The 26,653-nt window shown below is 33.8% G+C and overlaps 1 protein-coding gene across 8 annotated transcripts in view; it reads left to right on the plus strand.

Moving 5' to 3' along the window:
• TDRD3 (tudor domain containing 3) overlaps window positions 1-26,653 on the plus strand; it is a 201,138-nt gene that overhangs the window by 156,365 nt on the left and 18,120 nt on the right. For all 8 annotated transcript variants that reach the window (XR_009536768.1, XM_060129155.1, XM_060129159.1 and 5 more), the window contains one exon: window positions 3,819-3,944. Coding sequence is in view for 7 of the 8 variants with exons in the window: in XM_060129155.1 (XP_059985138.1) it covers window positions 3,819-3,944 (126 nt within the window). In the remaining variant the exon portion in view is untranslated. The remainder of the gene's footprint in view (window positions 1-3,818; window positions 3,945-26,653) is intronic.

The raw sequence follows: 26,653 nt of genomic DNA on the forward strand, positions 1-26,653 counted from the left end.
TTGGGATATATCAGATAGTTTTGTCTGTGCTGTTACCCAAATGTCTTCAAATACCTGATGAGATTGTTATTAAAGCTTTACTTTCAATTGTAATTTTCTCAGAAAATCAATGATACTGAATTCATCTATTGCCTCTACTGAATATATTCAAGATAATGTCATATAGCTTCTGAAAGATAGTGCCTAATATTTCCCAAAATGTTTTGAGCTTTTAGGGTATTCTTAGAATAATTGGATGATCGTCTAAGATGACTACTTTGAATTTACGTGGATGTATACATTCAGTTTAGAGTGAAGGACTGTAGGCTCTGTATAGATGCACCTTTAAGCAAATAAGATAAATATTCACTCTCTGAAAGAGATGGCATTAGTTATCTTCTGAAACCACCTAATTTAAGAGATAACTTCTAAGTGTTTTTTCAAGAATAGGCAACTTTCCAATTTTCTAGCCAGAGACTAAGGTAAAGATTTAAGGAAAGCATTGCCTATAACTGTCATTAAGAAAGCATAATCTTAATTGCATTGTAATGATGTTCTGGAAATAATCAGTTAGTATCATTTAAAATATTCCTCATGATATCTTGCCTTCTCTCAAGCTTTACTTCCATAGAAGGATTTGAGCATTTGGGACAATGCTTTTTCTCCCTGTATGTCTGCCATAACTAGTTCAGCTCTTTCAACTGGGGTATTGTAACAGCCTCCAAATTGGTCTCCTTGCCTTAAATCTTATTCCTCTTAAACTTGTCACTGAAACTGCCAACACTGTGATCTTGGTCTTAGAGCATATGCCATTCTTCCTAGTTAAAATCTTTCACTTGTAGTCTCTAGCATGCATATAGAGCCTCTATCAGCTGGTCCTTACCTTCTTGTCCTGTTGGTTGACCCATCATGCCATAGTTAATTTAAAACTGCTTGTTGTTTCCTATACTTTTCTTTATGTTTCATGTCTCTGTAACTTTCCCTGGAACACCCTCCTCAGTTCTTAACTTGGCTAAATACTCTTCATCCTTGAAGACCGTATCCATTGTCATCTGCCCCAGGAAGCTTTTCCTGAACTCCTCAGCTTTATTAAGTGCCATATCACTACACCTTTATTGCAGTACTTTCCACATTATATAGAATTCATTTTTCACATGTAGTTCCTGAAAGGATGCCAAGTTATTTATTTTCCTAGGATGTATTATGACTGGCTGTCATTGTTGAACTTACCTGTTGAACTTACCTGAACTGACATTAATTATCTAAGAAGCTTACACCTGAAGCATGGGTCCAGAAATACAGCAATTTACAGAACACAGAAGCGTAAGGCTAAGAAATAAAGGAGGAAGGGAGAGATGTGAATGTATATTAAGAACTCTAAGATAAGGAAAATTCTAGCATGGTATCTCGAAATTTGCTAGCATCCAGATCTGGAAAGGAAAATATGATGGATTAACTTAATAACTTTTGTAGTATGAAGTATACTAGTTAATCAGTGAAAACAGGGACTTCCCTGGCGGTCCAGTGGTTAAGACTTTGCCTTCAAATGCAAGGGGTGAGGGTTTGATCCTTGGTCGGGGAGCTAAGATCCCACATGCCTTGGGGCCATAAAACCAAAAAATATAAAACAGAAGCAATATTGTAACAAATTCAATAAAGACTTATAAAAAGGCATCACTTATTTAAAAAAAAAACTCAGTGAAAGCAGGTTCTTTCCTGATATACCCAGAGTAACTGCTATTTTAGAAGATTAAGAATAAGAATTTTTGTTGTGTTTAGTATTTTTTGATTCTGGTGAGCCTATTAATGTTACTGAACTCAGGCTTTTCTGTTCATAGCTTGAAAGCCAAATCTCGAGAGACAAGTGTTGAGTAAAAGGAAAGATGGCTTTATTGAGGAAGCTGGCAGTCCTGGGAAGAAGATGGACTTGTGTCCCAAAAAACTAACTCCCCATTGCTCATCAGGGGGCAAGAGCTTTTAAAGTGGACTTTCAGGGATGTACGTGTGGAGTGAGGGGTTGGTGGAGGGGAGCTACATGCAGAACAGTAGTCAGCTCCAGCAATCATCTTGAAATTGGTCATACAGTGACCTGATCAGCATCATATGATTGTTTTAAGTACAAGTAATCTTCAACTCCAGCGTCAGTGTGTTCCCATTTTCTTGAGGCCAGTTCTTGGAATTGTGTAAGATGGAACAGCTTATGTCATGGCTAGTCATCATGTGGTTAACTTTTTTTTTTTTTGCGGTACGCGGGCCTCTCACTGTTGTGGCCTCTCCCGTTGCGGAGCACAGGCTCCGGACGCGCAGGCTCAGCGGCCATGGCTCACGGGCCCAGCCGCTCCGCGGCATGTGGGATCTTCCTGGACCGGGGCACGAACCCGTGTCCCCTGCATCAGCAGGCGGACTCTCAACCACTGCGCCACCAGGGAAGCCCGTGGTTAACTTTTTCTACCTGGTGGGGGTTTCAGTATCTGCAAAACAGCTCAAAGGATACAGCTCAGAATATTTATCTATAGCCCTGGAGGAGAAACTAAAGGTCCTTGACTTTGCTTAATGGCTAAACTATCAATATTATTTTTTTGTCTTGCTTGACTGTTTTCCTTTGTTTCTGCATTTTCTCACTTCTCTGATTAAATTTATTCTTTGGCTAAAGTTTTTCTACAGACAAGGGGCAGGTGGAGGACATGGAGGGAGAGGGGTGTTTGTCCTGGGAAGGTCCTATAGGGTCCTGTTATATTAAGGGTTACTGTTCGAGTGTTATATTAGAGCATCCAACTGCCCTAGTTTGAAGAAAACATTTCTTAAGAGTTTTATGAGTTTTTTGTTTCCATATCATATTCACTAAGCAACGTTCAGATGTATAATTTGAGTCCTGAATGGGTTGACCTATAGTGGAGGGAATACTCCAATCAGTTGACCTACTCCCAGTTACCTCAACAGATAAATTTAAAAATTGTAGTTGTTACGTAAATTCAGTTCCTAGTGAGTTTGTTAATGTGTGTTGCTTCCAAGAGCCAAGGAACACTGGGTAAACAGATGAAATAAAAGTGTCCGGTCTTACAATGTCTCAAATCCTATAAATCCTGGGTATAAGTAATGTGCTTACTTTTTACCTGAAAACCCTCCTTCACCACAGCTGCCTGTATGACTGCAACAATGAGCCTTTTTCTTTGTTTTGTTTTTTTTTTGTCATGTATTTCTGTTTTTTAAATACATTGCTACATACTTAAATATTCTGATTAGTACATAAGAATCATCTTACCAGTTTTAGTCAAAGGGCTTCAATGGCTAACAACAAAACATAACACTAGTTCTTTTTACACCCATTAGCATGTGAATGTTCTTCTCTGTTGACCCTCTTAGTTCTGAAATCTTACTACTGCTCAGTGTACGTATATCAGAACTCACATGGCTGAGAGAATTTCTCTCTTTTTCTTAGCCAATTTATGATTATCCAAAGGTAAGCTTTCTTTCTTAAAAATATTATTCTCTTAAAAATTATTTTCTTTAACATATTGTATATTTTAAAGTTGCTAAGAGTGTAAATCTTAAAAGTTCTCATCATAAGAAAAAAATGTAACTATATGTGGTGATGGATGCTAACTAGACTGATTGTGGTAATCATTTCACAATATATACATATATCAGATCATTATGTTGTCCACTTAAAACTAATACAATGATATATGTCAATTATGTCTCAATAAAAATTGATTTAAAAAATGAGCTTTCAAAAAATACAAATATTGTAACATTTTGAGTATTTACATTTCCATCATGTATCACCCTTTGTAGACAATATTGATTGTCATATTTAAAATTCCTTTTTGTCTCCTCAGTTTTACCGAGCAGAAGTTGAAGCTCTTCATTCTTCAGGTATGACAGCAGTTGTTAAATTCATTGATTATGGAAACTATGAAGAGGTGCTACTAAGCAACATCAGGCCCATTCAGACAGAGGCATGGGTACGTGATCCAAATTCTGTACAAAGGCATAAGCTGTTTTGAAGGAAATACATAGCTCTAAAAGATTAGTCATAGTAATACGAAATTTGCCAGTGGAAAAATATTTTGAATTTGCTTAAAACCAGCTACTCCTAAAGTAAGATTTTAATTTAATAATTACATTGAACTACAGTAAAAATGAATGCATCGCAATTGCTTCTCTTGTATAATGCTTTGTTATATTATGCTTTGGAAATAGGTGCCCTTATTTATATGTTGGCCAAAAATGTGTATATGTTTTTATGGGTTTTTATGCATATTTTGTTCTTTCCGAGTTTGTTACTTTAAATTTGACTAAATTATGTCCAGCAGTTGTCAAATTTAAGTCTCTGTTGGATACATGTATATTCTTTATTATTTTAGTTACATGTAAAATTAAGAAAAACACTTTAAATTATATATGAACTCATACTCCATTTACTACACGTATATTTATATATGTATATGTGCAGATTAAATTTAAATATCTTTGTTTAATAATTATTTGATTAATTTTGTTGCCAAATGTTATGTCAAAGCTGTGATGATTTTGTTGATGTAATTTAGACTGTATTGGCCTCATGGAGTCCATTTTATACAGGACTTATGTGACTTTACATAGATAGATTCTCAGCTACATTTAGGCAAAAACAGGAGGACAAGGCATATTAGAATTTGTTTCATAAAGTTTTTTTCAAAATTTATTTCCTTTCTGTAATTTGTGGATACCTGTTAATAAACTTATCACTAGAAGCCTAATTTGTTGCTGTTTCCCTAAAATGTAAAAATATACTAGAAAACTATATCATCTAGACAGTAGCCTTCATCATTGAAGCATACATTCTCATGAGCTGCTTTTAGTTTAGTTTAGCTTTGGTCTTTCTAGATTTTTCTGTCATGACCTCTGTGTCACTGCTCCCTCTCGCCTCCCCAAAAAAGATAAATAAAACAACAACAAAAAGCCTAGTAGCAGCAATCATATTTGGGTCCATAGATCTTTATTCTTTACCTTTTTATTCTAGAAAAATGATCATTTTCTAGGTAGCTTATTGTTTCATATTTTACAGTACAACATTCATACGTTTAAGAGATCCTTTCCTTCACTCTCATCCTCTAAAGTTTAGCTGCTTTTTCCCTAAAAGACTGAAATACCATCAATGTCTAATTTATATCTTTTCTTAGAGAAACTTGATGTAACTATATCTTTTGCCCTTTTGATTCCCATGTGATGGCTATTTTTATTCTCTTTTCATTTATTCTCTTTTTCATTAATACATCTTAATGTAGTTTTGATGGTAAAAGTATTTATTGAGTCTTTATTTGTAGAAGTTGAACCCTAGTTTGCTATTCATCATGTGATGCCAGTGTTTTTGGCCATTACAGTCAGAGTCAAAATAAAATTTTTACATTTAGTGTTTTTTTTAGGAGATTTAATAAAAGATTAATTTTATTCTTTTCTCCCTAAAGAAAAATTTAAGTTTCTTTACTTTGTTTCTTCTCTACTTCCTCTTTCTGTTCCAGAGTGGACATAACTTATGAGCACATTTCTCATTCCTCACTGTAGCTTTTCCATTCAGAGGTGTTTGGTACTGAAGTGATCATTTTCTTTCTACAGTCAGTGACTTTTCCTTTTTTCCCCTTAATAGTCCTCGTTGCTTTATTATTGATTTTAGGTCTTTGTAAACTTAGCTGGACAATAAATTTATCACGTGACAGCCCATGTAGTGATTCTGAACCACAGCAGTACTTTCATATCCCTGCCTACTTGTGAATACTCTTCTAGGCTTTATTGTGCTATTTTTTTTTTTTTAACCTATTTACTTTTTCTGCAGTCAACTTAAAAATCTTTCATAAGATACGTGAAACATTTTTCAGGTAGAAGCAGGATAGTATTACTAAATCTTTTGGAGATTCTGGTATTTCTTTTCTCCTATTTACAAGTAACCAAGTGATTGTTGATGTTTTATGATTTTGCATAAATTAATACAGCAAATATTTTTGGATCATGAACAGTGTTATTGAGGATAAGATCATCCTTTCTTCCTTATCTGTGTGAATAATTGACTTAGTTGTAGAAGCAGCTCCTTCTTGATAAATAGAAGCCACCAGCTTAACGTATCTTAACCCATCTCCTTTTTTTTTTTTTTTTTGCGGTCCGCGACCCTCTCACCGTTGTGGCCTCTCCCGTTGCGGAGCACAGGCTCCGGACACACAGGCTCAGCGGCCATGGCTCACGGGCCCAGCCGCTCCGCGGCATGTGGGATCGTCCCGGACTGGGGCACGAACCCGCGTCCCCCGCATCGGCAGGCGGACTCTCAACCACTACGCCACCAGGGAAGCCAACGCATCTCCATTTTTAAAAAAATACATATGTGCGCATATACATAAAAAGCCTCTGAAGAAAAACAATCTATGTGGCTGTCAGTCCATTTAACATAGAATTAGTGTAGAGTTCTCTTATCCTCTGAGAGTGCTGATGTTGGGGTCTATGAGCACTTTTTCTTTTTGTAACTTGGGAATTGTAACAAGTTTTAAGTTAATCCAAGCAAAACATTCACTATACTAATAAGAAGGTAACTCTAATTGATAAGTCATACTAGAAAAATTAAAGAGCTGCAAAGGTATATCAAGGTGTTAGAAGCCTTAGCACAATTATTCACTCACACTATGGACTGTGTAATTTTTAATTTTTTTCAACTCTTGCACTACATATGTACATTACTGTTTTTAATTATGAAATGATTTTGTATATTTTATTAAGGTTTATGTTAGTTATTGGCACAAGATTCTGGAAAACCTCTTTTTTTCCTAAATGTAGCAATGATCATTCATTGAAATTTTTTTAATAGTTTGCAGGAAAGATAACCAAGAAGCCTGCATATAAACCAAAAATCTTTATAGAAATCAGTTGTCTTTATTGTCTCTTAAAGGTGTAAGGATAAATTATTAAATAAAAAGCATGAAATGAGATTCAATGACTAAGTTAATAGTTTCTTATATGGAAAATTAGAATAAAAATCAAGTTAATAGTTTAAATCTAACTGTTAATATTTTTCTCATGAAGTTTAAGAACTAATTGCCTTAAATCAGTCTGTAGACAAATTTCTATTTTCCCCTTCTATCTGGATGTACCTTTTTACTTCCAGAACATACTCAGTGATGATATTTTAGATGGCAAAAATATATGTTCTGATTATGATTAAATACGTTATTTCCTCCAAAATGATCTACTGAACTTTTTCTTATGTTATGTCATACTTGATTTTTTTTTTCTAGCTAGATTAAACCTGGATCTTTTAACTATGGTAAAATATTCTGTCTTAATTTTAGTGTCTTTATTATAGTAAACTCTCTCATATATTAATATGAGATTCACAGCTCATTCTTTTTTTTTTTTTTTTTGCGGTACACGGGCCTCTCACTGTTGTGGCCTCTCCCGTTGCGGAGCACAGGCTCCGGACACACAGGCTCAGCGGCCATGGCTCATGGGCCCAGCCGCTCCGAGGCATGTGGGATCTTCCCGGACCGGGGCACGAAGCCATGTCCCCTGCATCGGCAGGCAGACTCTCAACCACTGCGCCACCAGGGAGGCCCACAGCTCATTCTTAAGTGGATAAATCCTCTTTTTTTTTTAATGTTCTTTGTATATTGCAGGATTTTCCTTATTTTACCAAAGTAAATGAAGCATTATGGAATCTCATATTATTTGTAAAACTATGTAGGGAGAAAACCATAATATTATTTTATATTTCTGACCACTGTATGAGAAAACATTAGGGGCAAAGGAAACCTATTTGTGTTTCCTGCAGGCGCTTTTCAAATTTATTCTTTTTAACTCTAAAACTAATATCAAGAAACCAGTAAAAAGATGCCACAGGCAATGTGGAATTACTGTAAAATACCCTGGCGTTGCTGCTCAGACAAATCTTTTGTGTTTTTAGAGTGTTGTTGCTTCTGAATCACTTTTCTAAACCTGGAAGGACAGTGTCAAGTCCTGATTTCCCAGAATATTTATGACTTGTATGCCACTGAGACTTATATATCCCAAGAAATGTTTTAGAACATGCTGATTTCTTAACTTTCTTTTTAAAGGTTCATAGTATCAGGAAATGATCTTTGTTCAGTTAATGTTCCAACTAGAAAAATTATGATTGTATTGATAATGGTTAGTTCTAAGACCTTAGCATACACATCAACTTGGGCAGTAATTCTGGAAAGTGACAGATGGATTGTTATTGTCTTTTAACCTACCTTAAATGTTTTTCTGTAGCATATTTATTTATTCAACAAATATTCATTGTATGTATGTTAGGTGCTAGGCATTGTTCTGGGTGAGGAATATATGTTAGTACTCAAAACACACAAAAGTACTGCCCACAAAGTTAGAAGAAAGTTATATTTCCAATTATGTGAAACAAACTTAAATATCTCATGGGAGTGTTCATTCTTACCTCTTGAAGCTTTAAAACAAGATATAAGTGGGAAAAATTTTGTTTACTGATTTTTAATTTAAATAATGTTTAGATCTTTATTTTATTTCACCTTATTTGAAGATAAAATTATTACAGAAGAAGAAAGTGTCATTTAATGAATTTTATCTATTTAAAATTTCCTATCTGTTTATCTACTTGATTTAAAAAGTAAATTTCTTTTTAGATGGGTTTGGGTTTCTTTTAAAATAATTATAATGTATATCTTTTTCAATTTTAGCATACTTTAAAAAAAGAATTATCAGTTTCAAGTTTTACTTTTGAAGTAACTTTGTGCAAAATTTATTTTATAATGACATCCTGGGAAGCACATTTGAAAATTACCTTTTCAAATTCAAATAATGTTCAGAAAAAAACAAAGTATTCTACCACTAATAAAAATATTAAAGAGAAACATATTACCCCCAAAAAAATCCCTAACCTGTTTTATGAGGAAAGAGATTGAGAGTTTTGATATGTAAATTAATGACTTAAAATGGATCCTAAATGTATTAGATGTATTAGTAAATTTATTAGTAATGTAAAATGTAAATTTATTAGTAATGTAAATGTATTAGTAATTTTAATGATATAGTAATAAAGTTAGGCTATATCTAGTTTGTATTTGATATCAAAGATCATAATAGATATTAAAAAGAGGACAGTTGTTATAGAAACCATTAACTTCAAAGGGAAATTAGAATTATGTAACAGTGAGGTTCTGCCAATTAGTATCCAGTAAAAAGTGCAGGCACCTATTTGATCATAGTCCAGAAGGTTTTTCATTTCTGATAATAAGTTCTTAAATAATTTAGTGGGTATAATTTACCATACTTAAATTTCTGCACTAAAAGCATAATTTGAGTAAGGTCAGTGAAATACTGAAATACATTTTCTTCCACTATACATATTTTGGGACACTTCCCTTTCTGAGATTGCCTTATAGGCAATGCTCATTTTCTTTTGCAGTGTAAACACAGAGTAAATCAAAAGGAAACTGTACAGCTAGTTCAGCCCCATTTAAGAACATAATTTTCACCTTATAGGTGATAGAATTTGGGGGATTCCATGTAATATCTTTAAGCTCTGTTTTAATAAAGTTTGGTTGTATTTGATATGCTTTATTTATTTCTTAATCTATCACCCAGCTTTTCACAATTCGCACAGGAGGTTGTGGATTATACAGAAGGACTTTACTAGAGATATGAAAGCTTCTGACATAGAGGGAGAGATGATTCATTCATAAATGATGCCATATACATTGATATATCAACTTAAATACTGTTGACATCTACCTCCTGAATCCCAAATTCTGTTTGTGAATTTGAGATTATTATGAAACCTAAGAGATTATTATGAAAATCTCGAGATCTAGTTTTGACCGGGCTATATTATTCAAGAGACATTTTATTTCACCATTAAATTAATACTAAGAAAATAGTATGCTATTTTAAGAACCTGTACAAAAGTACTGCTTGAATTTTGCTATCTGATAATTTAATGTATTGTAATCTATTCAAAGGAACTGTATATAAAAATATCTTTAAAAGGTTTCTGGGTAATCTGAGTTTTCCTTTATTGAGCAATGAAAGTACAACATGTTATTTCATGTTCCTTTTTATTGAAGGTAAAATAACTCCCAAAGTGAAATAACATGGTAGGGTATTACCTAAGATGTGCTGTCTTTTTGATTTGTTTCTAACTTTAATTACAATTCATAAAACAATTTAAGCCTTATATTATTTAAATATTAAGAATCAAGTTAGCATAACTGTTTGAAAAATCTTTTTTGTGTACATGAATAATACCAGTAGCTATTATGTTAATCTTTTATCTTCTAAGTCTCCCCTTTATTAATAGCAACTTAAAGGATGGACTCCTGGATTACGGTGCTGGTCAATTGAGAAGTAAATTCCGAGATGCTTTAGACTTATGCTAAATGTTGTATAATTTTTATTTTTTCTTCAAAGTAGTCTTAGGAGGCATCCTGGGTATGATCTACAGCTGAAGGGGGCTAGGATTGTCAGATGAACTTATTTTTTCTTTTGACATTTTTGATTTAATAGATGCAAGGTTTGTTCTCTTTCAAGTGTAAATTTTATTTTTTCATTTACTTTACTTACCCAGATTTTTAAAACTGTAATTTCAAACTGCACTGAATTTTACCATTCCTTCACATATGTGTGCAGAAGACTTGCTAATATACTCATTGCACAGGAAATAAAGTAGTAAAATAAATGAATATGAGGAATATTTTTGTTTTGTTTTATTTCTTGTTCCCAAAGATGTTAAAGTATCATATTGGGCATGTGCCTTGACTAGGCACTCATGTCAGTATGTTTTAAAGACTTTTATAAATCTGAAGAGGCATCCTTCTTGAATTAAAAAAAAACCAACAGTGCACACAGTTCTGTTTTAGTTTCTAGTGAATTTCTGAGCCTCTTCCATCTATACCTAAAAAGGCAGAAAAATATGTTGCTTATTGCACCATAGACTTTATTCCCTTTCAGATGGAGCTCCTATAATGCATCTTTCCAATTCTAAAGTCAGTGGTTGTGAACTTTGTTGGTGATAGGTTAAAAGAGGATTTATGATACATATTTGATTGCGTACCATAACGAGTCGTCAGTTGTCCATTTTCTTTTTTAACCTTACATGGTTATTTGTGTTTTTCTGTACTCTTGCTTTTGTCACCTTATTTATTAGTCATCTCTCTGTGTTTTCATTCTATTTCTTAAACATCATTGTATCCTTTTGACTTTGTTTTTTAAACTTTATTTTCTTTTCACATTTAGTGGGTGGTATCTCTTGATGTATTTGTTTATTACCCCTTCCTACTGATCCTAATTTCCTGAACTTTACTGGACCTATGCTGTTTGTTCTAGAATCATGTGCAGTAGGCTTCACTATCACACCTCTAGAAAAAGAGTGGAGTTGATCTGTCTCCTTGTGAGAAACACTCTGGTGTTAATAGCTTTCAGTTCCATTAAACTTGGGAAATACTGGCAAGAGTTTTACACCTTAGTTTCAAATAACTCCCTTAGTAGTGGCCTGTCGTTGGCTGAGAGCTCCATTCAGAAGGGACAGGACGTTCTGCAACAGTGAGTACATTTTATTTGCCTTAAAAAAAAACAAAAAAATCCCATATAGTTTGTTAAGAGTAAACATAATGATGAGGTTCTAGTTAAGTAGCTCAGGCCATCATAAGAATTTAAAAGTTATTATTTTTTTGTACATACTTCTTCATGCCTAGCCCATCTAGCTCAGGGTTAGTTCTGTTTCCTGGTTAAATAAATTTGGAAAATGCTGGGTTAAAAAATTAAGTATGCTTTTTGATTACAGGACTTCTTTGAGCCAGTAACAGATTAATATGTATTTTAAATCTCCAAGAGAGAGACATATATAGTGTTTATTGCTTCACAAACTTATTTGCTCATGGGACCCTTTTTTTTTTTCCTGTATAAAATTTGATATAGAAAGTCTACAGGAGTACTTTGAAAAACATCATACCTCTTTTCTTTGTAGTTTTCAAATTTCACATTTTTAAAATAGGGTGAAGATTTATCTTCAGAAACACTGTTTTAGATGTTCCAGACTTCTTCTTAATAATATAATATTGTACTTTTATGTTATAAATAGAGACTAAATATATAAAAGGCAATTTTTCCTCAAACATGTTCCATGATTCTTTACCTTTCTATGAATAGAGGACAAAATATACTTCTGAAAATTTATGTCCCTTCTAAGTACTTATGCCATTAGTAGTAGTGTTTTATTACATAAAAATAAATTTGACATCTTCTTTTACATGTAATTATACACAACTCACTGGTCATTTAATTTAATTTTAACTTAACTCTAATTCTAGAAACATTTATATATTAACTTTTTTAAATTTTCATTCATGAAAACTCCCATTGTAGCTTTTATAATATTGCTGTTTCTTTTCTGTAATTCTTGCCTAATAACCCACATGATCTTTATATGTTTCAGCAGTAAGGCATTGCCATGATTTGTTTGGGTATTGTATTTGTTATTCTCCAATAATCTAGCCTAAAGCAAAATCTGAAATCCTTTTTTTTTTGTTAAACTGGCATTGGCTACTGAATTAAAGGAAAGTATCAAAGCAAGTTAATTCCACTGAGTGTGTGGGCATTCTTAAATGAAGAAGAGGACTCCTAAAATACCAAAAATTCTGTTTTGTTTCAACGTTTGTATTGCTCCTTTACTAATAGGCTAGTGTGTTCTCAAGCCTTTGACTAGTATTATTTCAGTTAATTAAAAGCTTGTTAAAAGCCTCAGAGAAAACAAACTATTAAACTTAACTGCTCTTGGTCTTCTGTTCAAGAGATCAGAAGATCTCTCATTTTCCTTGTAACAGTTATTAAGATGAATTGATAATCTTGGATCTAACTCCAGAGCTCACTTGACAGATCTAGAGGGGAAAAAATTATTATTTTAAGAAACATATCCTTTCCAGGCACTTATAATTATAAACAAGGGCAGAATGTATGGTTGGATAATAGCTAGTGAAAGTGCAAAGGAACTCTGTTAATAAGCAGTAGGTATATACTATAAGTACCATTTGTTTTAGAGCTTAAGGGGATTTGATTTTAAGTGAGCATATGAACTGACTTGGTGGCTGAAACAGTGGAAAGAGGTCAGTAATTATTTGTTGAATGATTAGTGTAGTCCTAGTGGTCACCCTTATTACTTCAGACATGAAGCCTGAGTGTAACAGTTTAATATGATAGTTTTTCCACAAGTATTCTGAGTGCTTTTTGTAACAAAGCTACTTTAGAAAATAGATTGGCCTATATATGCAAGGGATTAAAAGGATATAAGACAAGTAGAAGATAAATTTCCTTCCTTCCAGAAGCCACATAATAAATATTAATAAGGCCTCTATCTGGCTGGCATGGTTCCAGTCTGGGAACCATTGTTGGCATGGTTCTTGATTATAATTTTGTTATGCCTGTTAAATGAATGGTATGGTGTGAAGGAAGTAAGTGGGGAAGGCCAAAGTTGACTTTTTAAAACTAGTGTTAACTTTAACAACTTTTTATTGGAATTTTTATTTTGCCTGAAGTGTGCTCATTTTTTCCCCCAGATCATGTGATTGGGAAATTAGGCTCAACCCTCCTGGTCATGCTTACCCAAGAGCTTATTATTCAAAGTAAGATACTAGAAGTCAGTTTCATTCTGTTTCTATATGGTTCAAATTCTAAAATTTTTGGACTTGTTATCTTTTTTAATGTTGGTAGCCATTTTTGATACTATTTAATGAATGATTAAGGAGAATATAATGAGCATTTTATCTTGAAAAGTTTTAAGTAAATAAGGCTTAAAATAATGTGGAGAAAAGTATTCTAGTGTATTTTTTTCCTTATAAAGTGATCAGTTAATATGAATCTTATTAAGAATTCCTGAATTTGACCATCAGTACTCAAACGAATGTTAGACATAATTAGATTTTTAAAATATGGAATTGAAGTCTTAAAGCAAATAGAAAAGGGAGATAGATCAAGAACTTGAGAGTAGTAGTTCAGAAAGCCTCTAAAAGCTTTGGGCACAAATAAAGATATCCCTGGTTGATCTTTTATGTGCCCTGATTAGTGTTAATGCATACTAAGCACTTGGCCTTACTGATAGTAGTTCTCATAAATAGAAAGACTGTTTGAGACTGAGATGTAGTGGAGCTGATTACAAAATGATCTAGAAATGCTAAAACGTTGGTCACTTGCCCAGTCCATTTAAATTGTATCCTTGTATTCTTAGGAAATAAGCAAAGCAAAGAAAAATTCTCATTGAATGTGTTTAAAATTAAAATATATAATTCCCTAAGAAAAATTAAGGAATGATACAAGAAACTTGAGACTGAGAACTCTAAATTTTTTTTGTAGAAAATTACTTATAAAAGGCTACAATAAAAGCATTTTAGATATAATTTAGAAATGAATATAAGATTTAAATTTCAGGAAAATGATATGTACATTTTCCTACTGATTTATTAAAAATACTTAAAATTGGCTACGAAAAGACTGAATATTCCGTTCATTCTAATGATTATAATTGCTTTAATGAAATTAATGACTGAGGGAAGGTATTTAAGATAGGAAAAAAAATGACCACAGAGTAGGTTAAATGTAGATTTGGTATCTTGATTCTTAAGCATTTTTCAAAATAATTTTCATAATGGTATAATTTAAAAGGTTTGACTTAAACTACTAAACAAAAATTTTTTAAACAAACTGCTTTAAATAATTTCAATTATAAGAACAAGTTTTGCTTTCTGAAATGATAATTGCTATTCTTTGAAGTTCCAATAAATTTCACATAAATGGCAAAAATACTTCTGACATTGTCTACTGCCAGTTGCCATTCTTGGACCCGAGGCTGAGGAACATTTCCAGATTCTGTGTGCTTTATCCTGAAAGAATTCGATGAAAAAGGGTCACTGAGAGAGTGAAATATCTGCTCTGCTTGGCCTTTGAAAGAAGGGGAGAGGGCAGGGCTAGTTTTGGGCAAATTACTTCCACCTCCCTTTTTGCCCCTGCTTCAGCTCCAGGGGAGCTGGAAATGCACAGAAGGAGTCAGAAGACCTGGGTCGAGTCCTGGCTCTGCCACTTACTACCTATGTGACTTTGGGTAAGTTATTTAATGTCTCTGGGTCTCAGCTTCAGTACAGGGTTGTTGTGAGGATTAAGTAATATGATCAAAGGAAATGTGCTTTGTAAACTCCCAAGGTCTATAGAAATTTAAAATTTTATTATCATAACCTGGCCTTCTTCTTCCCAGTTCTTCCATAGTCTGGTATCCTTGGCTATGCATTTTTAAAGCAGCCCAAAATGACAACTCCTTTTGCTTTTCCCTGTATCCTCTCCATATGGGAACTCTTATTCCTGTCCTCTGCATGCTTCAGACTTCAGTATTCTAAGAATATTAAACCAGACTGGTTAAATTAATCTTCATTGTAGAGTGTGGATTGTGTTGCCCCCTTTTACCCTTCCCACTCTCACCTTTCTTCTTTAATCTTCTCAGAATTGTGCACTTAGAAACGTCGAAAAATCTCCAGTGCATGGAAGTTCGCACAGTGTTGGCAGAAGTCCCTTAAATTGTGTTACCCAGATCACTTCTCCATTAGTTAGTAAGGTTGATTGGGTAAATGGGAATATGATTATGTCTCTTGTCCTTTCTTTTTCTCTGTGTGAAAGGAGATGGAAATAGTTCAGAGTTAAAACTTCTTCTGAAATCTCACTGATAAGCTAGATCCTAAGTTGAGGAATAATCATAGAGAGGAGACAAAGGATTTAGTGGCCATTTCTTTGGTCAGCTCTTTGAGTTATATCTGACTTGGCCTCATCTTTGACTCTTAGTAAACTCCAGCCTACCCTCAGTCAAACTAAATTTATAACACCTGTTGTCCTTACTGGGTGCTCAGTTGATAGAGCCTGCATGGAGCTAAGGAGGAAAGAGAATTTGCCTTCTGCATCACGTCTGGTTTCAGATCAAGGGATCTTTAAGAGGCCATAATGAGAGCTTGTAGCTCTACTTGATCCAGCCTTCCCACATAATCTGAGAATGCTTGATTCGGCTATGTGTCAATAATAGTAATAATAGCCCCTGATGTTAACTGCTTGCCATTAATGCCTTATTACCATGGAGCACAATAACAGTTACTCATGTCATGATTAGATTAACTTTCTTAAAATTTTTATTTTATTTTATTTTTACAGCCTTGAACCATTGACTTATGCTCAATATGGTTTCTTGCTGAAGTAGCAGTGTCATCTTTCTTAACTAAAAATTAGAAATATTGAACTCTAGTGGCAATCAAATGCAAATTGAAACGGTAACAGTGTTAAATGTGTGAATTAATGGGAAAAAATTAAATGATAATGTTCATGCTGGCAAAGATGCAGTGACACAAGTACTTTTATATATTGCTGATGGCAGTGTAAATTGGTGTGATCTTTCTGATTTTTTTCCAAGCCTTAAAAGTGTTCATTCCCTTTAAACTAACAATCCCACAGTTGTTAATCTCTGCTAGTGGAAGATCAAAGGAATAAGTGAATTTCTGAGAGATGATCATTGCAGCAATAACAGGAAAAACTAGAAACTACTTAAATGCCTAACAATAAGAATGGTAAAATAAAGCATCATTCATCAGCTGGGTGAAATATTTTACAATTGTGATAAAAGATCATTATGAAGGCTGTAATATCATGGGAAATATTTATGATGACTGAATGAAAGCAATTTATAGAGTTGAGAATGCCCTCAAAGTAGTGGTTGTTTTAGTGTAGTAGAATTATGTACAGACTCTGTATATGTGTATATACTTATTTTTCAATTTTATAAACTTTCTATAATTTTGTATTACATTTTTTATTTGAAAAAGTAACAGCAAGCAAAATAAAATTAGCAAGAAGAAAGTTGATCATGATTAGGGAATTTTAGTCTTAAAAAGAAATCCCTAAAATTTGCAAAAAGGATCTGAAAATATGGGAGTTTACAAAAAGAAATTTGAATAAAAACATAACTTCTTTCTAATTTTGCCCTTTGCCTTCAGTGAAGTTAACAACAACATGATTATGGTTTTCCATGATAAAATACCATGATCTTTGAACTTGTTCCTGTCTATAATTAGTAAATGAAATACTCCTACAATTAAACCAGTAGACTTACCTATACAAATTACCACCTTCATTCAGTCTATCCATACAACCTACTTTCCAATTCCTTGCAAAATTCTCTCTTAATCACTGTCCACAGAACCCATCAGAATTCAGTCTCTCCCAAGTGCTTTCAAATGCACAGCAAAATACATTTCTCCTATGAAATGTTTATTTAATCCATACAGGCATACCTTGTTTTATTGCACTTCACTTTATTACGCTTTGCAGATACTGCATTTTTTTACAGGTTGAAGGTTTGTGACAACCCTGTGTCGAGCCAGTCTACTGGCACCATTTTCCCAACAGCATTTGCTCACTTTGTGTCCCTGTGTCACATTTTGGTAATTCTCACAATATTTCAAACTTTACTATTATATTTGTTGTGGTGATCTGTGATCAGTTATCATTAATGTTACTACTGCAAAAAGATTTCAACCCATTGAAGGCTCAGATGATGGTTAGCATTTTTTAGCAATAAAGTAAATTTTAATTAAGGTATGTGCTTTGTTTTTTTTAGACATAATGCTGTTGCACATTTAAAGACTACAGTGTAGTGTAAATATAAATTTTGATATGCACTGGGAAACCAAAAATTAGTGTCACTCCCTTTATTGTGATATTTGCTTTATTGCAGTGGTCTGGAACCAAACCTGCAATATCTCAGAGGTATGCCTGTACTTACTTAACATTCATAATTTTGGGAATATGTTAGTATATAATTATGATACTTTGACACTTTGTCCCTGTTTTGTTTGATACATTATTAAAATATTAACTGTAAAGTGATATTTTTATATTTGAGGTTTTCTTATTAACTTATAATTTCAAATATATTTTAATCTGTTTCAAAAAACTTTTTGAGCACTTACTATGTGACTTTATCTCTCCACCCAGAACAGTGCACAGCACAACACATTTCCTTAGAATGATTGCATGCTGGACAATGGCAATGCATAGATGAGCAGTCTCTACACTAAAAGAGTTAGACTAGCAGAGGAGCCCAGCAAGTAAAGCACCATAGATGGAGCGTGTTTAACTCAGTCAGGAACTGACTCATAGAAGAGGCGAGGCCTTCCCTAACTATCGTGTTGTAAAACAGCAGTGCGCCATCACACAAACTCTCTGTCCCCTTTGCCTGCTTTATTTTCTGCATATCCTGCCCCTCCTTCCAACCCCTAAGTGAAAGCAATGTGAGAACAGGGTCTTTGTCTCAGCTAATACTTCAGCATTCAGAACAGTCCCTGAAACATAGGGCTTTCAATAAGTACTTGTTAAATCTGAATGAATGAAGTTTAATGTGAGTCTCGAAAGTTTTGAAAGACTTAGCTTGGGAAAAAAACGTGTGAGAGAATAGCAAAGAGTGTAGGAGGGCATGGTAGGGTGAGGTATTTTGGTAGCAGTATAGGTTGGGGGTAACAAGTGTCAGCAGATGAGGCTGGCTGCAAAGGCAGGTGGCTTGAAGGATGGGGAGTCAGGTGGGTTACAGTAAGGAGTTGGAATATTTATATCTGAGAATAGGGACCAATGAAGGATTTGGGGTAGGGGAGTGTCATGATGTGATTTTGCTTTAAGAGATTATTTCCTGTGGTATAGAAAATGGGTTTCAGTGAAAGCAGAGAGCAAGGAGACCAGTTATTGCAATAGTTAAGGCAAGAGGTGGGGACTTTGGAGTCATCAGAGTCTAGGCAAAAGTAAAGAGTATGGGTGAGATTGTGTGTAAAAAGAAAAAAGAAAGTGTGTAGAAAGAGAAAAGACGAAGACAAGGGTCAAATTCCAGGGAATTTCACAGCTGAGGGGTGGGAAGGGACATTGAGAAGTAGCTGTAGTTTAGGAGGACAAGGGGTTGGGCAGATGGGGAGGGATGCTTAATCCACAGTATAAAATGCTGGAAAGGTCAAGGAAGATGAGAATTGAAAAGTGGCTGTTGGATTTGGCAATTGACAGGTTCTTATAACTGTAGAATGCACTTTCAGTGGAATGGTGGATGTGCATGACAATTTGTGGTTTCTTGACAGTAAGTGGGACATAAGAAAATGAGGGTTAGGCTACTTATAGGATCTTGGTTGTGAAGATAAAGAGGATAGAAGAAGAGAATAAGGAGTAAAGGAGCTCAGGGTGAAAATCCAAGCATGTTTACATCAAAGGCAGAGTGAAGAAAAGAGAGAAAGAGAGGTTGTAAAAATAGGTGTAAGGATTAAAAAAAATCCAGGCTGTGGTGAGAAAGTGGGGTACGATCACTTTGGGTGACTTTGGGTATGTTGAGGAGTACTAAAGAGAAGAGAGGAAGGAAGTAAATATAGGTGTGGATGAGAGTAAGCTGGGTTTCAGGGAAGGAAGGTGAATAATCCTTCACTAATGAACTCTTTTCTGTCAAGTAAAAGCAGGTCATCTGTTCAAAGTAATGAGGTCAAGAATAGGAGAGGAATTTTGAAGAGAGATGTAAAGAGATTTAGAAACCACGCAGGAAAATGGGAGAAGAAGCTGACCAAGAATGTATTTTCACAGCAGAAGTTTTCAACCCTTAGTAAAACTTACGCGCAAAGCATTCTGTGAGAGTTCATTCTCAGTTTCTGGTCTTTTAGTAGCTGCAGGAAAAGTTTAAGTGGATATAAAAATGAGAAGAACTTTACAAGTTTATTAAGTAGAAACTAACAAGTTAACTACTCAGCCCATTTTCAGTAGAGGTTCTCATTAAGGACCTGATATTTGAAAGTCTACACAGTCATAATGACTATGTTATTGCCCTAGGACCTCAGCAGAATTCAGTATTGGAAAATGCCCTGTGAAAATGGCTTTAAGCTCTTGCTAGTAACATTAGTATAATCCTAGGAATGTTAACAAAAGTTTCAGGCCTTCTTGAGCTAATCTTCATGCCAGGTAGTGATACATTAAATAGATAAAAATGTTAATTAGGTATTTGAACCTTCGAAGATGCAGTGACCCTGTGTATGTTTGGGTGTGCAAGTGTGCAAGCATGTGAGAGATATCATTGTTTAAAAAATTGTGATAGTTATTAAAATGTTCATTTAGAGTGGCTTATCTCAGTAAGGAGAAAAGAAGAAAATAAGGTAGAAAATTTTTAAACTCCTGTTTAATCTCTTAAAACCTAACCTATTGACTTTTCTATTAACTGACCTATTTACAGAAGGAGATTTTCCTAACATGGACACAGTTTTAAATAAGGAAAAAATTTTTTAAATGCTCATCATAATATTTGCATGACAGTTATAAAGAGTTGTCTAGCTATGGAATTATAAAACAAAATCCAAATATGAAACCAGTTAAGAACACATGCTGTTCACAATCATAGAGTTAATTTATAAGCTACCATGGAATATTCTTATTCTGCTATTGAAGTGGACAGCCCTTTCTCATTGCTACCATACCAAAATATTGATAAAGATTTCTGAAAAAAAAGAGCCTCAACAACTTACTTTCAACTTTCCTAAGAGAGCTTAGGAAAGTTATCTGTCTCAAAGTTTATGCCACAGAATGTGATAACACTCATTAAACAGAAACAATACTATGAGGTTTATCAAATTATGAAATTGATGAACATCCTTTATTTAAAATGTATTATAAGTTCTTAGGTAAATTTAGGAACTTGCCAATTACATATACAAAGCGGAATTGTTTGTATTCATCTAAGCCTCTGAGGGTAAATGTCTTGGAACATGTAATAGTTAATGGGAAAAATCTGGTATGAAAATATTTGTATTGGTGAATTTTACTGCTTTATTATACTTTTCCTTCTCATTAGTAATATTTTTCAGAAGAATCTCCATGTCTGTGGATACCAAGGGTGGGGGACACTAAGTTGGATGAATTTCATAAAGACAATTACAGTGAGCCCTCTGTATCCACAGGTTCCACCGACCGTGTATCAAAAATATTAAAAAAAAAAAATTATAGGAAGTTCCAAAATGCAAAACTTAACTTCGCTGCATGCAGGCAACAATTTACATAGCATTTACATTGTAATAGATATTATACGTTATCTAGAGATCATTTAAAGTCTACAGGAGGGTGTGTGTCAGTTATATGCAAATACTATAGTACCGTTTTATATAAGCACGCACAGATTTTGATATGATGGGGTAGTCCTGGAGCCAGTCACTCATGGGTATTGAAGGACAAATGTACTGTATTTGGTAAGCTAGTAGGATTTGTCTCAGTAAAGAAGATTGCCTCTGGGTTCCTTTCTTCACTGGAAGAAAAATGAACATTCTGCTAATTGACCAGATTCTCAGCCTCACTTTTGTATTACATTGGTTATTGACACCAATAATTGTAAAATCACTTTGTAAATGTAGAGTGCCACATCAAGGCTCGTTTAGCCTTATGTGTTCTCAACCTCTGTAACTCACTAGAATAATGCAAATTGCTTGACTCAAGCCAATAAAAGAGAAACTGTGTTGTATGTGACATTATAAAGAATGGAACTTTACACTTGTGAAGGAGTAATGATAGCTAACTTTATTGAACACTTAATGTTGTACCCAACATTATTCTAAGCTCTTTACTTAACACTAATTTATTTAAAGTATAGTAGCTGCTTATTGATAGTGTAGCCATTTCAGGGTAGTTCATTCTCTCATTGAGTGATTCATAGTAGGCGGAGCTCAGAGTAGATAGCATTGTGGATAATTTGTGTTTTATAGTAAGAACTATAGCACCTAAATGATATCACATACATTTTGTTTTATAATTTCATGATGTATTTAAAATGTAAATGAGATGGAAAGCACTTGATTTTGATCTATTTATATAAGCCTTGTAAAAGTTTAACATGATAGGCAATTCTCTCCTTCAGCCTCTGTATCTACTGGGATGTGTGGAAAGAGCATGGATTTTAGAGTCCAGCATAACCTGGGCAAGATACATAATCTTTTGGTTGTCTTAAAGCACATAGTAGCTCCTCAATAAATATTTTGTTCAGTCATCAAATGATTGAAATGCCTGGCACATAGGTTCTTAATTACTTTTGTTTCCATTTCTTTAGTTTTCCTTCAAGGATTTAGAAATAGCAGCCTCCCTTATTGTTCACTTCCTCGGAGTAATATTTGTTGACCCTTGACTGCCGCAGCAATTACTGATTGGAACTTCCAGATCAGGAGTTGGGAAGGAAACTGAAACTGCTTCCTTGTACCATCTTTTTCTTTGAATTAATTTTTTTTCTTTTATATTTCCTGTTAAAGTTTTCTTTTCTGTTTGAATGTTACTAGGATAACAGACTTTTGTATTAAGAGTCTTACAATATAGCCCTAATAGAAAAATTCACAAGTCTTTTAAAGTAAACTAGTTTTTCTCATAAAGTGAAAGAACTGCATTCCCTTTAAGCTAATAGTATTGCCTGCAAAGTTATAAAAATTTCCATCATTTTCTTTCACACTTTTGAAATCCTGTGGTTTATAACAGCCTTCATAAATTGGCGACTTCCATCCCAGCTCTGACACAGAGCTTTTCAGCCTGTCCTGCTGTCTGTGTACGTGCTGCTTGACATTGACAGGATTCTTGTCAAAATGTGGCTTTTGCATAAATTAGTGTTTAACCCTGGACAGGCTTTTCCTCCTCATTTCAATACAGCTTTTAAGAGACTGTGCTGCTCTTATCCATAGATAATGAAAGTGAAATTTGACTATTTTATCATGCATTTTACACTCTGAAGGAGTACCATAAACTTTACTAGTCTTATTTATTTTTCTTTTTTTTTGAAAAATGTAGTTATTTATTTATTTTTGGCTGCATTGGGTCTTTGTTGCTGTGTGCGGGCTTTCTCTAGTTGCCGCAGGAGGGGGCTACTCTTCGTTGTGGTTCATGGGTTTCTCATTGCCGTGGCTTTTCTTGTTGCAGAGCATGGGCACTAGGCACACGGGCTGAGTAGTTGTGGCTCATGGGCTCCAGAGCGCAGGCTCAGTAGTTGTGGCATATGGACTTAGTTGCTCTGCAGCATGTAGCATCTTCCAGGACCAGGGCTCGTACCCATGTCCCCTGCATTGGCAGGCGGATTCTTAACCACTGCGCCACCAGGGAAGTCCTCTTACTGATTTCTCATTAAGCCCTAACTAGTAATTCTCAGTGTTACCAATTCTTGTACAATATAGACACCATCACTGATAGCCTACTGCCCCTTCTTGTCCAGAGGACCTATTTGCCTTACTTTTTATTTTAATAAGCAGCTTACATTGTATGTGGGGGAGAAAGTGAGAGGAAGGGGAAGGAGTTTCGAGTTGCATAAAGGAGTACACTTTAAATAATCTTATGGATGAATTTAGAAGTTTTAAAAAGTTAATTGTTTTACCTTAATACTTTCCAGAAGGTACATATTAAGCATTGTGGATAATTTGTGTTTTACAGTAAGAACTGTAGCACCTAAATGATATCACATCCATTTTGTTTTATTAATTTTATTATGTATTTAAAATGTAAATTTTGATCTATTTGTATAGCACTTGATTTTGATCTATTTCTTGGGTATTTGAAGCACCCAAGAAAATCTTTTGACTCTAATGCAGAGACTTTGTACCTTCCTGATTTTTTCTTACCATCATTGTTCCAGCCATGGCTGAATGGAGAAGGAACAATAGCTTCATTCTTGAACTACAAGAATATTTACATATTCAGTAGAAACAAACATTTATTTGCTTTTCCTTTGGGTATGATGATGAGCAAATTATTCTCAATAGTATATTATCAGTTCCCCCAGGCTCTATTGAACATCTCAGATGTTTCAGGTGTGGAATTACATGTGACTAAAAACATGGTTCCTGAATTTCAATAAACCTAGAAATAGTATTATTACAGCAAAATATAATATGTTTAGTAGCCTTAATTAAATCAGGTGATATGTACTAATTTTTCTTTACCTAAGTTGATGGAAATGAGTTTATCTCCCTTATTATTCTTGGAGAAAAGCTTTGTGATACCTTTTCTTTCTTCAACAGTCTAACCATCAAAAATGATTGAGAAGAGAAGCTAAGCTTGGAAAGAAAATGATTTCTTTTAAAAAAAGCTAACTCTTCATATACCGAACATTTTGAAATCTCAACATGAGGGAAAAAACCTCATAAATTTAAGCATACTAAGAGTAATTTATACTTAGTTAACAGCAAGACGATATGTTATATCTTTACCAACATATTGAAATAATTAGAATAAATGATTGAGAATGTGAAGATTGGAGTTCCTGCTATACAATGCCTGCTTATAACTGGAATGTATACGCCAGGCACCATATATGTCTGTGTTAGCTGATTTAATAACTACAGGAGCCCTATGAAATAATTATTAGTATTCCCACTTAATATACATGAAAAAGTACAAATCCAAGTTCAGAGCCATTAAGAAACTTGCCTAAAATCATAGAGCTAATAAGTTGTAGAGCTGATGTTCAGTTTGCAGACTTGCTGACATCATAGCACAGGATTTTACACTTTACCTGTAAATGGAGATAAATGATACCAACCTACTTTTTGTATAATGTATATAAAAATTTCATCATAGCAGTAAGTTTGTACTCAATATGTGATACACAGTTTTGGTAAAGTAACTATCAACTATTTAGTTCATTCAGTCTTAATTCTCTCTTTAAAATTTAGAGAATTTTAAATTGAGAAGCAAAGATGTATATGCAAGAGGTATTTCTCAAGGGGCTAGAAAATATTTTACAAAGAGTAGAAAAAGAATCAACCTATTCCTTTAACCTACAGTTCTATTCCTAAGAGCTTAATCTTATACTGTGAATCTCCTTTTATCTTCTAAATTTCACTGGAATCTAGTTTCAGGGTTAAACTACATTTTAGCCACCCATGTATGTTTTAGGTGGTAATCCTCCAATTTCCACTAGGCAAAAAAAAAAACTAACAAATTACCAAGATAATTTTATTTTAGAAAAACTGACTTAATATTATATAGTTATTCAGAACACACCAATGATAACACTATGCCAAAGTAGTTAGTATCTTTCAATAGTGCATATATTCAATTACAGTTAAATTTAAAACTTTAGGTTGGGAAAATAATTCTCTTCAAATATACAATGAAATAGACCTGGGAGTAGGTTATAGACATTTTGTTTGTTGACAAGTACAGTATGAGCAAGGAATGATCAAGCAGCTGCTAAAAATATTAAAGCAAGGTCAGATTGCACTAATGATTATATAGAGTTTGTTCATCATGGGAAATAGTAGTATTATGTTGCAAGCAGACCATACATGCATTATTCTGAATACTAGGTTACATAGAATAGTAAATATTAAAATGTATAAAGGAAAATATGATCAAGATGATGGGAGATAGTGGAAATAATGGTATTTGACAAATGATTCCAGGAACTGAGTCTTTTGATTTTAGAAAATAGAAGACTAAGAGAAAGGCATAATACTTGTTTTAAAATAATTTAAAATCTTCCATATGGCAAAGGACATAGGCTTAACTAGAAAGCCCGGGTAGTTTGCACTTTCTAGAGAAGGATACAAAGGAGTGGGGTTGGCTGCCTGAGAAAGCCTTAGCATCCTTCACCACTTATTTGAAGGAGACAGAACCATCACACCACCTGTGTGTGATGTGTGGGAATGAATTTTGTACCTTGTAGATCAGATCATTGACTCCTGGGGCACCTCACAATTCTTAAACTACAGCTTTTATTAACTAGCCTGATAATTGATAAGGACTTTTAAAGATATTTTCTTTATGTTTCACTAAAGCGAAATCATTTTACTTCATTATGCAGACATTGTTAATGTGGGTTGCTGGGTATGTATGGGATTTAAATGTGAAAATGATTATTACATTGTAATCTTATAGATAACTATAAATAATTTATAAATAACTATAAATAATCTTATAGATAGCTGCTATAAGATTCAAAATTTTAATTCTTTTCCTGTCAATCTTATGTTCCTTAGGGGTGAAAACATTAGCAAATGATTTTATTTTCTGTACTGTTAGATATTGCAAACCTTTTCTTAAAGTTATATAAAGCATGTCAAGTCATCTCCTTTCCCTACTCCAACACTCAGTACTTTTTAATGGCAAAGATCTGGCCTGTATTTTATCAATTTGACGTGGAGTTTTTTCTAATTCTGTTTCTTTAGTCTGTATTACAGGTCACTGAAGCACACCATAAGTACTTGTCTCAAGTGGTCAGTTACATAAAATGTACTGGGCTGACTGTTTTAGAATAAAAAGCAGTCTGGCATTATGATGTGATAATTATTACTTTCAGAGAAAGTTAATTCATTCTTAAAGTATATTGTATTAGTTACAAATTTAAGATGTAAAAATGGTATAACTTATGAGGGAGTGAAATGATTAACCACTTGTGATTAGTGCTCATAAGTTTTAACCGTAAAATATTCTAAAACATATTTGCTCAATTAGCATATTTGGGAAAGCAGTTGCTTTTGCAAGGGTAATTTATAGGCAATCACCTGAAAACATATCAATAGGCATAGGTCAGCATTTTTCATTATTAATCATCATTGCTATACCTCTGCTGTTTAAATAGTGTTTCTGTTTTTTATGGCATTTGATAAAATTTTAA

The sequence above is a fragment of the Lagenorhynchus albirostris genome, chromosome 18 (genome assembly GCF_949774975.1).
Source record: "Lagenorhynchus albirostris chromosome 18, mLagAlb1.1, whole genome shotgun sequence".
Classification (NCBI taxonomy): domain Eukaryota; kingdom Metazoa; phylum Chordata; class Mammalia; order Artiodactyla; family Delphinidae; genus Lagenorhynchus; species Lagenorhynchus albirostris.